The sequence below is a fragment of the Benincasa hispida genome, chromosome 12, assembly GCF_009727055.1.
Source record: "Benincasa hispida cultivar B227 chromosome 12, ASM972705v1, whole genome shotgun sequence".
In the NCBI taxonomy this organism is placed as follows: domain Eukaryota; kingdom Viridiplantae; phylum Streptophyta; class Magnoliopsida; order Cucurbitales; family Cucurbitaceae; genus Benincasa; species Benincasa hispida.
This window is the reverse complement of record NC_052360.1, coordinates 62,567,818-62,580,567: the sequence shown is the minus strand read 5'-3', so window position 1 is coordinate 62,580,567 and position 12,750 is coordinate 62,567,818. Positions and strand designations below refer to the sequence as shown.

The 12,750-nt window shown below is 36.6% G+C and overlaps 1 protein-coding gene across 1 annotated transcript in view; it reads right to left on the bottom strand.

The window, feature by feature from the left end:
- The window catches only part of LOC120068067 (kinesin-like protein KIN-12C), a 19,162-nt gene extending 6,750 nt beyond the window's left edge, over positions 1-12,412 (bottom strand). Inside the window, exons 1-29 of the mRNA XM_039019743.1 lie at positions 11,654-12,412; positions 11,412-11,567; positions 11,111-11,194; positions 10,903-11,022; positions 10,674-10,787; positions 10,490-10,582; positions 10,234-10,394; positions 10,067-10,141; positions 9,116-9,203; positions 8,955-9,013; positions 8,796-8,859; positions 8,627-8,692; positions 8,400-8,543; positions 8,178-8,282; positions 7,841-8,076; positions 7,687-7,756; positions 7,521-7,574; positions 5,547-7,338; positions 5,377-5,450; positions 3,933-5,231; positions 3,727-3,834; positions 3,477-3,637; positions 3,292-3,379; positions 3,086-3,160; positions 2,429-2,665; positions 2,219-2,317; positions 2,027-2,101; positions 1,886-1,944; positions 812-923 (exon numbers count right to left, since the gene is read on the bottom strand). Coding sequence (XP_038875671.1) covers positions 812-923; positions 1,886-1,944; positions 2,027-2,101; positions 2,219-2,317; positions 2,429-2,665; positions 3,086-3,160; positions 3,292-3,379; positions 3,477-3,637; positions 3,727-3,834; positions 3,933-5,231; positions 5,377-5,450; positions 5,547-7,338; positions 7,521-7,574; positions 7,687-7,756; positions 7,841-8,076; positions 8,178-8,282; positions 8,400-8,543; positions 8,627-8,692; positions 8,796-8,859; positions 8,955-9,013; positions 9,116-9,203; positions 10,067-10,141; positions 10,234-10,394; positions 10,490-10,582; positions 10,674-10,787; positions 10,903-11,022; positions 11,111-11,194; positions 11,412-11,567; positions 11,654-12,184 — 6,399 coding nt within the window. The 5' untranslated portion in view covers positions 12,185-12,412. The remainder of the gene's footprint in view (positions 1-811; positions 924-1,885; positions 1,945-2,026; positions 2,102-2,218; positions 2,318-2,428; positions 2,666-3,085; positions 3,161-3,291; positions 3,380-3,476; positions 3,638-3,726; positions 3,835-3,932; positions 5,232-5,376; positions 5,451-5,546; positions 7,339-7,520; positions 7,575-7,686; positions 7,757-7,840; positions 8,077-8,177; positions 8,283-8,399; positions 8,544-8,626; positions 8,693-8,795; positions 8,860-8,954; positions 9,014-9,115; positions 9,204-10,066; positions 10,142-10,233; positions 10,395-10,489; positions 10,583-10,673; positions 10,788-10,902; positions 11,023-11,110; positions 11,195-11,411; positions 11,568-11,653) is intronic.
- Positions 12,413-12,750: the final 338 nt, after the last annotated feature.

Here is a 12,750-nt window from a genome sequence, read left to right as displayed (position 1 = left end):
ATAGACGGTAGCCCTAATTTCAGCACTGTTAGAGTTTTCTCTTGGAGTTCCATCCCCTACTAGAGTCGATGACTGAATCTCTTCTATTCCAGCGACGTTCTCATCACCATGCTCTGATACCATCTTGAAAAGTTAGGGGAAAAGAAAAAACACTAGAGTTACGTGGAAAACCCTAGACCAGGGAGAAAAAACCACGCTAAGAGTTTTTATTTTTAATTCAGATACATAGTACACAATACAAAAACATGTATAAATAACCAAACAATGAGAAACCCTAGACTGATAAAAGACAAAAATGCCCTTAGGGCTAAAATATAATTTCAACAACTACCGATGCTTAACGTCTCCTTGCAAGTACACCAGTCTAGGATGAAGGAGATTTTAGGAAATGGAAGGAATTTTCGTAGAATATAATATGCCTGGATCCAGAGAGAAGATCGGTGCCCCTCTTGAGGACCGAAGGTACCCTGTGCGGTGATTATTGCTATACTGTATAGCCATGGAAAACACAACTGAAAGACTTATTGTGGAGATTGATATAGATAAGAGCATAGGCCATAGTCAAGGAAACCACGGATACAGACCTACGCTGGAGTTTGTTTGTAGGCCCAGAGAAACCGAAAGCACACAAATCCAAAATTCCTATTATCCTATATGATCATAGGATGGCTGTCTGTTGTACAGTACAACAAATATCCACTAAAATTGAAATGGCAGAAGGTATCGGTACTTATGCTTAACTGAAGACTGGAACTTGAAACATACCGCATTATATGAAAACCAAAAATAATTTTAAATAGCTCGTGCTTACCTTCAGTATCCCATTCTGTACAGAAAGCAAGTGATCCCGTTCTCGTAGTTTCTCACAAGTTATTTGCGTAGTGAGTGCTTCATCTTCCTTCTTGCTTAGCACAGATTTGTAACTACAGAAAACATTGTCATGTTAAGGTAGGCAGAGAAGGCAAATTCAAGTATGCATGAGGGAGCACATGGTGCTGACATGTTCTACCCAGTGTTTTTAAATACTCAAGGCGCCTTAATGCACAATGGCCCTCTGGAGCCTAGGCGCAAGGCGCACAAAAATGTGCGGACTTTTTTTTGTGAGGCGCACTATATATAAAAATATTACATTAAAAAGAGAGAATATAATTGAAGTGGAAATATGGAAAAAAAGGGACCCAAAACACAAGAATTTTGCATTTAGGTTTGGTAAACTTGATCCCTTTAGTTAATAAAGAAGGAAAATCCTTAATTATTACTATTTTTTAAAAATAATTGAAAAGCCCCAAGGCACAGGGCTTTGATCCTTGGGGCTTCACAAAAGGCGTGCACCTAAGGCATGCCTTATTTTGTGAGCCTCGCTTTTCCAAGGCGAGGCGTCAAACCTGTGCACGTCTAGGTGCATGCCCGAGAGGGCTTTTTAAAACACTGGTTCTACCCTCAATCTGTAGTCTCAAATTAGGGGCTATAATTCAGAGAACTCCTCCACCAATACAAAAATATCATTTCGTATGTATCCATTATTTGTTACTACTTGTTTATCGTTAATTACAAAACAAATCAACTGCAAACTAAAAAATTTCTTCCACAAGGTCTTGAGTGAAGGTTGTTATATATCAAAAACTAATTCATTTATTCTCCAATTATAAGGTAATAGTACAATTATCATCAACTTTCAACTGTAAGGACAAAAAATTTCTTCCACAAGGTCTTGAGTGAAGGCTGTTATATATCAAAGACGAATTCATTTATTCTCCAATTATTAGGTAATAATACAATTATCATCAACTTTCAATTGTAAGGACAAAAGTCTAAGTAAACAATACGTAGCTAGAAACCTAGGGCGGGGAGAATCTAGTGTACATCATTCTGGAAAAGCTCTCACCATTCTCTTTCCTCATGTAAATCATTAATTTGTGTCCTCAAGTCGTGAACCTCTTGTTCCTATAAAAGAAAAATTAATGTCAACCTGACAGGTCATAATCAAAGATAGCAAATGAAAATTGTAGCCTTTTACAATTTCCACCTTTTCCCGGAATTGTTGAGACTGTAGATGAGCCTCCATAACCATTTTCTGAACTTGGTATTTATCTATAAAGTTCTAAAATTTTCAAGTGCAAAAATTTTCATTAGATACAGGCGGCTATAAATATTTGAAGTCTCAAATAAGTGAATTTTTCGTTTATCCAAAAAAAAAAAATAACAGTAAAAAACTTACAGCATATTTAGTCAAGTCCAGTTTGACACCAAGTAAATCTCGAATGACATCATGTGTCATACTCTCTGCTGCTGCCAGCCTAGCATTCAGTATACATATCTGATACAGCATATCATTTTAGATCGAGTTCAGATAAATGTTCATAACTTCAATCTTTCACAAGGATTGCAGATTACAGATAAATAATTCAGTTCTGGCCAATTTATGTACCTCTTTTTGCCGACTAGTTGCAAGTCCGTCAAGCTCCTCTATACGAAGCCTTGCTGTTGACAGCTCATGCTCCTTCTCCAAGTTCATCTGATGCACCAAGTTTGAAATGCATCTGAATGGTGAGCTTGAACCCCTCGGTCTTGCAGAATTTTTTTCAACTTTATCTAATGTTGGTGCAGTCATTGGATTTGAATGATCTTTGCTTGCATCACGGACCATTACTTCCAGATTAGTGTACTGCCCATGAAGAATATGGATGGAAGATGTGATTAAAAAAAATGTATAAAACCCAGTCACCACTACCAGAAAGCATGAACTTGCCATCTAAGTTGGGTCGACTATAAACATGCTAGAGGCATAAAAGCTGGGGTACTGCACCACCACCAGTAGGCTGCCCACTTTATGGGATGTCATAAGTCATAAACTCAAACAAGTGAAGAGCATCAAGAAATCCTTAATGATCAGGACATTAAATTAATTCTTTATCTTGTTCCCAAGTCTCAAAATTTTTTGTACAAACAAACTACGCAGTTCTACATATCTACGTACATAACCTAATCCATAATCTACTATTGCTAGTTTTTATTTTCTTTTCTTTTTTTTCTAATAGAAGTTACTAATGATGCATGCTTGAATTGAATTTCTTTAGTTTCTTACTTTCTGTTGGTACTTCATTGCCTGGGCATTGGCATGCAATACAAGCTCGGAGATGTATTCTTTGAGTCGTTTGACCTTCAAATACAAGGAGCCAAACATCCATCAATGAATAAGTAAATTGCAACTGATTTAACATGATATTCACAAGAGAGACAAAATAATTTTTCCAAAAGAAGTGATTCCAGAAATTCAGTGGTTTCACCAACCTCTTTGTCTTGTTCTACCCTTTCCTCTTCAAGAAGTTTTATTCTACTTTGTGCCTCCAGCAGTTCTAGAAGTATAATTCCCGCTTGCCTGTACTTGAAATTTCTTTTTCACTTTAGGAAACTAAAAATGATATCATAATAGTTCATAGAAAAAAAGTTAAAAGGAAACAAAAAGAATCATGAACCTGGGTTGCTCTTCAGCATGCTCAACAATTTCATTTCCACAATCCACATCTTCAGATAGATTTTGTACAGCTAATAGTCTCTGTCTGAAGATCTGTTTCTCCAGTTCTAGTGATTCTCTTAATGTGCGATTTTTCTCAACCTCCTCATCCATCTCATGCACCTGAAAGGAGAAATGGTAGAGAATACTCTGATGTGAGTGATCAGTTATAGAACTGACGCATAGGGTTTTCAAAGCAGCTGTGGGTTGACCTTTGTTTCCAACATATTTATGGTACTCTCAAGCTCCTCAACAGAGTGTTCTAAGATCTTCACCTCCTCTTCCTTCTGTTCTGCGTACAATTTACTGGCCTCTGATTCCTGAAATTAAAAACGGAAATCACAACAAGAACAGATCTACCTTAGATCAAACCTCAATTCTAGTGTTAGAAGGAACCACAAAAATTCTACAATAATACCTGACGAGCTTCAGTGGCAACAGCTTCCTTTTCATCAGCCAATGCGTAGGCCATGTCAAGCTTGTCAGTCAGAAAGCAGACTTGTTCATGGAGTTGGTCTCTCTCACTGATGACTCTGCTCAATTCATTCTCAATGTCTTCAACTGATAGAACTGATTTTTTTTCCAGCGAAGTAAGATGGAGTATTTCATTTTCTAGTTTATTAATTACATCCTGCTGTTCTGCCAATTGTTTTTCAGCCTCAGATTTCTTGAGATAAAGATCTTCTACCTGCTTCTTCAACTGTGCATTATGTTCTGAAATTGAAGTCATTGTTTCTTTTGCCTTATCAAGCTTGGAATTAGATAAGAACAAAGCCTTTTCAGTATCAGTCAGAAGCCCCTCAAGTTTTCTTTGCTGAACTAGCACACTGTCAAGCTGATTTGCCTTAATCTCCAATTCATGCTGAAGCTGACTCAGAGAATAATAATCTGTCTCATCTTTCATATCCTTTGTTTTTGAGGTTGATTCCTGCAGCAATCTAAAATCAAAAAGCAAACCTTCTAATAAAACCTCCTTCCTCTTCAATTCCTTCTTAAGTGCCAAATTATCGTACAAAATGTCGTCATAGGAAAAACCTCCATCTGCCTCTTCCAAGCCTGTGATCAGCTCAGTTCTTCCTCTGTCAATCTTACTAATTAACATAATATCCTCCTTATCAGTAAGGCTAGTAGATCCTGAAATATTGGTTGGTTCCAAACACCTTTGCCATTTAAGTGGTAAAAAGTTAGGTTCTGCCTTAAACTGTGCAAATTGCCAACAAATTTTGTTCATATAGCACTGATGGACAACAAATGAAGTAAATTCTCTCCCCATTATTTCCAAAAAAATATCTTCCAATAGGGATTTCCAGTTACTAACACAATTAAGCATCTCGTTTCTAAAGGATATGATATCACAAGATATTATGCCAAACTTCTCATCCACATCCCTCTGCATTTGTGAAATACAACATTCAAGAGAAGACACTGAGTTAGTTACCTCTTCCAAATTAAAACAAACGTGTTCATGAAGTAATTTATTCTCAGCATCCTTCAGATGCATTGAAGACTTGAGCTGTCCAACTTCATCAATCAAGTTGTCTCTTTCTATCTGTAACTGCTCACCCGCTTGCTTAAATATACCGGTTAGTTGCTTTGCATTTTCATTGACTCTCAACAATGCATTTAACATAATATCAGCTTCTTTTATTGCTTCTTGAGCTTCTTCAAATCTGTTCAAGAGTCCTCCATCCTCTTTAGTCTGCTCAACAGAAATTACCTGCAACACCACAAAGCATGAGAAAAATGAAGCAAATCTCCCTCAAGATCGGTATTTGAATATAATAACGAAAGAAAACATCGATTCCTCATACGCCAAACATAAAATTTGAGTTCAGGATAGACCATATAAGTTATTTGTATACCTTGCTGGTATTATTGCAACCAGCTTCAGCTTTTTCCATCCTCAATTTGAAGGGTGTTTTTCCCTGGTCCATTTCTGTCAACAATTTTTGGATCATTATTAATCAGATTTTATGTCAAGCTATTGTCTATTACAGTTACCACTGGAACAAATTGTACAAGTAATATTTACCTTCTGGCAAAGAATCACCTCCTATATCATGCATTAGGAGTGCATTTATTTCCTTACATAGTTTACGGATAGCATTATACGTCATATACAATTCCTTTCTCAGATATGTTGTGGTTCCTTTTTCACCATTCATATAGTCCAAAAGTTTCCCTCTTGAAGTAACACTCTCAGTTGAAATGTCAGAGCTTGAACTAGAGCAATCAGAACTCCAGCCATCTTCTTTCACTGGATATTGATCGAAATACTGCTCAACAAAACCAGCTATATTTCTATCAATAGAATCTTCAAGAATATTTAGTCTGTTTTTTGCTTCATATATTTTAGCCTTTATTTGATCCAAAATACTATTTTCGTTCTCAACATTCCAATATTTGTGTGCTGGTTGATCTTTATCTTTGAAGAATTGGAGACTTTTACAAATTTCATTTGATGTCTTGGCCTTTAACCTCAATTCATGAATTTCTCTCGCCATGTCCTGGACTAACTCTTGAGATTCAGAATGCAGGTCTTGAATGTAGATACGGAGAGTTGAAATATGCATTTCCATGTCTGCATAATGTCCACTGATTATATTCTTTAACTCCATTAGACCTAACAATATCATATTGCTTTCTGTATCTGATTCTTCCAGCAGTAATTCATTCGCATTGGCCATTACATCATCAAAGATGTTAGTGCTTCTTTGAGATGAAACATCCAACTTTGAGATGGGCATCTCTCTCTCAATGTTATTCCAGCAAGCCAGCTCCTGAGGTTGGGATAACCATACTGCCGCATCAGCAGATTCCTCTGCCTCAATTAACTGATCATTCTTAAATCCAAGTCTTTTGTCTAGAAACCCTACCATAATATTCTCGTCAGTCATCTGAGTGCTCAACGGTTTAGCACCTGCAGCACTAATATTATCATGCATTTGTTGCGATTCATTTAAGGCAAGTGTTGCTTCCTTCAGAGAATCTAACTTCAGCTCCATCTCTTTCACCATGAGTCGTGCATCTTCCAAACTTTTATGCAATAACAGAATTGTTTCTTCTTTTTCGATCCAAACTTCGATGGCCTGCTGCACTTGTTCACTAATTCCAACATTTACTTTAGGAAACAAATTAGCGATACCTTCTATCTGTCCATGTGCATCTCTGATAGATCTAGAACTATCGAGAAGGAAACTTGTTAGTTCTACCATTGCTGTTTCCCAGTCAATACATAGCATCCTCATCTCCTCATTTTTTACAGACAACAAATCTTTCAGTCGTGCATTTTCCTGGGCTAAGCCATGTAACCTATCATTAAGTTCTAACTGAAGAGTTTCAACCTCTTCCTGTAACTGAAGAATTGTACTGGCTGTCTCCATCTCAACCTGTTGACGAACATCTTCAATTTGGTTCTGTTGGTTCTGATTTTCTTGATACTGAATATTAGATAATCTGACTTCCTCAAGTTCCCTAGTCAAGTTTTCCAACTTGACTTGCAAAGTTTTGTTGTCAACATCATGTTGGTTCATCATATTTCCTTCGTTTGGACATTTTGTACGATCAGATTTTTTTAAGAAGTCTTCCACCATGCAGTGTTTGAACTGGTTGCATCCATAATTCTCAGCTTGCATATTGTTATCTGAATCCATAGATTGAGCCAACACTTTTTCATCGATCAGATCTTTCGGAGAACAAATGGGCTTTGCTCCGAGTTCACTATCTGAACCTTGGCCTATTGTATTTTCGAAGTTCTCGTCACATCCTGCAATGTAAGATAGTGTGTCATCTTGGTTATAACTCTTGATGGACATTGTTTCATCCTGCAAAATAAACATAAATTGTGCACATTAAGCCATGGAAAAAGAAAACACGCATTCATACAATTAAATTTCTCAATTTGTAATAGAAACTAGTTACTTTCTAGCTTCAGGCAAAATAAATTTTGCCAGATGTTTTCCATTTGATAAGAAAACTTGAAGCTAATTAGTAAATGGCCAAGAACCTGATATTTATCTCGTTCAGATATGGTTGAGCTTTTTCCCAGAGCAACCAGAAGCTGTGTAATGAGAATATTTTAAATAACTTCCTCATGATTAATGGAGTAGCTGTGTTGTCATAAATAGAAAAGAGAAGAAACATGGTAAAGAATTTATCAAATATTCCGAAACCTCATTGCGTAATTCTGCAACTTCAGTTAGCAATGCTTCACGCTCTCCTAACTCATAAAAAGTTTGATACCTGATGCAATATTTAAATAGGAAAATTTAATGGGTAACAAAATTGGAATTAATTATTTGCTTCAATAAGATGGCATATTATTACACTTGAAGTTGCTCGGTGAGTTTAGAATTCTCTAATGAGAATCTTGTCAATTCTGAATTTCTGTTAATCTTTGCTTGAAGCATCTTAATCTCTATCGCTAAGGCCTTGTTTTCCTCTAAAAGATATTGGTCAGCGGACAGCATCCCACCTAAAAACAATTCAAGTTGTCTGATTTTCTCTTCACGAAATTTTAACAACATTTTAGTACGTTGACCATCCTCCTCTTGTTGGAAAGCCTGCATGAAATGTCATAGCTACAAAATTGATTGACACATCATATCATAGTTTTCTATCAATCAAACCTCATTTTTCTAGTCAAGATTAGAATGAGTCATACCAAGCGCTTCATGTGTTCAATCTCGAACTCAAGCTTTTTTATTGTAGTATTTGCCACTTCTTCCCTCCTTAATGCACCAATTAAGGAAGCTTCCACGAGTTTTATCTGCAGCATATACATAAGTATCAATATTTGGTGATTGCATCACCCACTAAAAATGAAGATGACGTCTGATGTACTTGGGAAAGTGTTTTTCCATGTTTATGATCAATAATTCAGTACCTTATGATTTTCGGTTTGCATTCTACCCCCTAATGCATCATAGCCTTCAAACGGAGAATTTACTCCAGACTCTTCAAGTCTTGGAACGCTATTCAGTATAGACCTTGGAAAATTACTATGCTTCAGTAGAAAGGACAACTGACCCTGTGCATTTCCAAAATGCATCAACTTTACTGACAAGTACGGTTCCAATATGATTGTCATAAGTATACAGCTTTATTTCAAACCTTCAAGTGTAGGATTTGCCTTTGGAGTGTAGTTTCATCACCTGAAGCACACTCGTTAACTTTTGCCTACAACAACAGAAAGTGCCGAAGAATAGCTCTTAATAAATTGTAGTTTCATTGGAATAAATAAGTTGTCAGTGTGTGTACTTGTTGGGAAAATATTGAGTACATTATTCTGAATCTGTTTGGCACGCTGTGCAAATTTGAGAGTGCTTAGTGTTTCATTGGCTGAGCTGCAGAAATAATGTGCAATATTAGGAGTATGGAAAAAGAAGAAAAACCCAACGACTGGACTTTGTTTCAGTTTCAGACAAAGATTAACACGGACCAAAATGATGGGCTGACATTAGCAATGACAGTTGTTTTTGAGTTTCCACCCAAAGAGTCCTGTAATCAAATGTGTCGTTCAGATATTTTCCAACCCAGAGGAACCAAATGATCAACAACTCCACGATATCATATTTAGATTAAGAGGTTTTAAGAAAGAACCTGAAGTAGGAATGTCAACCTTGAATCCCTGTACGGAATATGTCTATGCTTCCCATGAGCCAAATCCACTAATGACATAATGACCAAGCTAAAACATAGAGTACAAAATTGGGCTAAGCAACTGAAAGACAATTTAATCAAGTAGTTGCATATATAACTGCTATACTATAACTTCTGAAAAAAGAAAATCTAAGATAAGTCTATTCTACAATAACAAAGTTGACAATTTGGGAAGCAAAAGAATTTATAGGGATCTGTCAAGTAATTCCTTTGGAAATAACCTTTTATCATTAAAATGCAAAAAAAGAGCTCGTCACTCAATACTCTATCTTTTACAAGAGAAAAACAAGGCAGCAAGTAAAGAAGAAATGCCACAAAACCAGCATTTGGTCTATTGTTAAAATGGGGAACCTCAAAAAACTCGCCAGACCACCAGGGTGGATTTATAATTTAAATGCCTCTATGGTCAAAGCTTTTATTATGCTAGATTTCAATAAGAATGAAGAGTTTACCAATATTTGTTGAAGAACAAAAGGAAAAACAAAATAATTGATCAAGAAATTTGCAAGATGAAAAAGAAAATCATGTAAAAATAGCATGACCTTTTAAAAAGAAAAGCAATAATGTAGTTTTCCTGTTAATTTTTGTTTGTTAGATTCAGATGCAATCCAGGTAAAATTACTCCCTAACAAGTGATAGGAATGATAGGCATGTATAAATTGCTTTATCTCAAGTTCCATTTCCACTATAAAAACAGTTCTGAGTATCACATTCTTGGTTTAAATATAGATTTCAGATGGTGAAATGTTTTATTCATTTCAGTTTACGAGTTAGCTTAAATGGTTAGAAATAGGTGAGAACATAAGGACAAAGGATGAATATATAAAACAATAAGTATCTAAGGAAACGCATTAGATTCTCTGTCTAGAAACAGCTCTTTGTTCTCATTACCCTAGAGTTGATAGCGACTTGTTTATATTTGCAGCTTCTTTCAAGCGATCCCCCTCTGCACCAGAACTTTTCTGCCTGAACCATATATGAAGTTAGCCAATAATGTAAAAGAATACAAGGAAAAATGAAAAACGATTAATAGGCATCCCATGCCTGAAACAGTTTACCTTTCAGAACCAGCTAGGTCCACTAAATTTAACCTAGCAAATCTAAAGTGATTTCTGGAATCTTTCTCCCAATGACTTTCAATTATACAAGTAAAAACACTGTGGGAGCGGCTACTCTCACTGTTCATATATGTAGCAGCCATCTTTCTGTTTGCAGCACCCTGAGTATGAAATGGAAAGATCTCGATCATGTTGGCAATTAAAAAATAAAATAAAAATTGTGGCAGTGGAATGCAAAATCTCAAGGTGGAGCCACCTGCAAGAGAAGCTTGACAACATCATTTATAGTTGTGACACTGTGTTCTGTGAGATTCTCTACGTATACTCCTTTCTTCAAGTCTTCTCTGAGCTATAATAAGAAGATTCGTACTTTCCTCAAGGCTCAAGGAAAGTGGAGAGTAAAACCCAGAGCAAAATATATTTAGAGAGTTCAGAATTACTTGCAAATTAGTTGATGAAGGTTCCAAGAGGTCTGTTATTTGCTCATTGTAAATTTCTAGAAAGGAACATTTGCAGCTATATTTCAATTTGACATCCTGCTTGCTCTTTTCCTCCTGCACAAATAATTTGTCGTAACAAACCCAATGGAGAACAAAATAACTCAGGAGATGTATTATTACATGCAAATTATCATATCAATTAAGAACATAAGGAATTAAGTTGCCAAACCATTCCAATTCTTGTAAACAAATGCTCAAAAATGCGTAAAGTTAGTCCACAATCTTCATTGAGTCTGCCCTCCACCTCGTATATCCCACCCATCATGGTATATGTTTTGCCACTACCAGTCTGCCGGGACCAAAAAAGAATTAACACAAAAATACATAAAACCCAAAATCCTGCAAAACCTATAAAATGAATATTGCAGCTGAAGTACCTGGCCGTAAGCAAACATACAGCTATTATAACCAGACAAACAGTTCTCCACCATTGGCTGTCCAGCAACTTTGAAAAGGTTTTCCTAAATTTTCACAGAATGAAGAGAGGGCTTTAGAACTATATTATACCAATTTCTTTTCCAAGAATGGATGCAGCGCAACCCAAAATAGTTGAGTTTAAGGCCATATCAGGGCAGGAGCTACAACACTAAATTTTACTTGATCGAGCGTTCTCCTGAAGAGACATAATTCAACAAAAACAAACAATCAAAACGAAAGAGAGAGGGGGAGAAATTGCACCTGTGATATCGTTTCGCAAGCTATATGATCAAAGGTGAATCTGGTTTCGGGGTGACCAAGCCATACCAGAGTTTTTGCGGTTTCCTGTCGCAAGCATCTACCATAACCTTGAGAGTCTCTCTCCGTAGTATTCAAGGGTCGAATGCGTATCATTACCTATACAAAGTAATCATAATAACCCATGATTCACATCCACGAAGCTACTCTACCCCAAATGAAGGAATTACGGAACACAAATTAACCTGCACGTTGTGATCCTTCCAGAAAGATGGATCTTCCTCAAGGTCAAAATGTGGAACATCAACCGGTAACTCCGTATTCATAATCGATATCCTTCTGAAAAACCTGGAGGAACTTCCTGCCCTGCCATCAGCGAGCTGAGGAGCTTTACTGCCAGTAGCGACTATTGCTCCACCAAACGAAACTCTCGACGAGCTCTTTGCAGGAGTACTCTGCGTTGAGCTTGGCTCGGAGTTGACCCTCCGACCTTGAACTGAAACCCTTGGAGTGCCATAGTTACTACATGCATTTCCATTAATCTTAAGCGAAACTTCAGATTTTCTGTCAGAAGACCAATCGGCTTTGATGGATTGGAGCTTGAAACGGGAATCAAAACCAGAATCATGAAATTCTTTCTGGAATTGAGCTGGATCTGCAATGATGTTAAAAGGTGTTCTAGGAGGTGGAAAATGAAGTCCACTGGGCGAGATTCCGAGTTCATTCTCGTTGGATTCCGGTTGAGAGCTCTTTGAAGAAGATACATGTTTGGACATGGTTGAGCTTTCAGGTTCCAATCGAAGGGAAATTGGAATTCAAGTTGAGGAATCGGTAGACATTTGAAAGCAATCAGGAGCTCGAACTTGTTCTCAGTGGAACGGAAAAGGAAATTTGAGAAGACGATGAGCTTAGTTACTAGCAGAACAGCCCGCCTATTTAAATTTTGAACTATTTTATTTACGAAATGGCCCCTGGGTGCATTTGAAATTTGAAAAGTACTCCAAATCGAAATCCTCTGTTTTGCCCGTTTGCTTCACGATCCTTAAAAGAAGGGTTTTAAAAGGGGTAAATATAGTTTAAACTTTGGATTCTGCCGCTTAAAGGCTAAACATCCTGACTCTTTTTTTTTTTTTTTTTTAAGAGTGGGAGATATCAACTCGAAATTTATAGTAGAAATTTATCTTAGTTGACCTATATTTATTTTAGTGAATGTGAGTATATTTTACTGATACTCAAATGTAGGTCAAAATCTATATAATAAATAAAATACTAGACCTAAATGTACGGTGGATGCAGTTTAAGTTTAATCTCGTGGACTAAGGATGAGATTTAGGGTTTAATT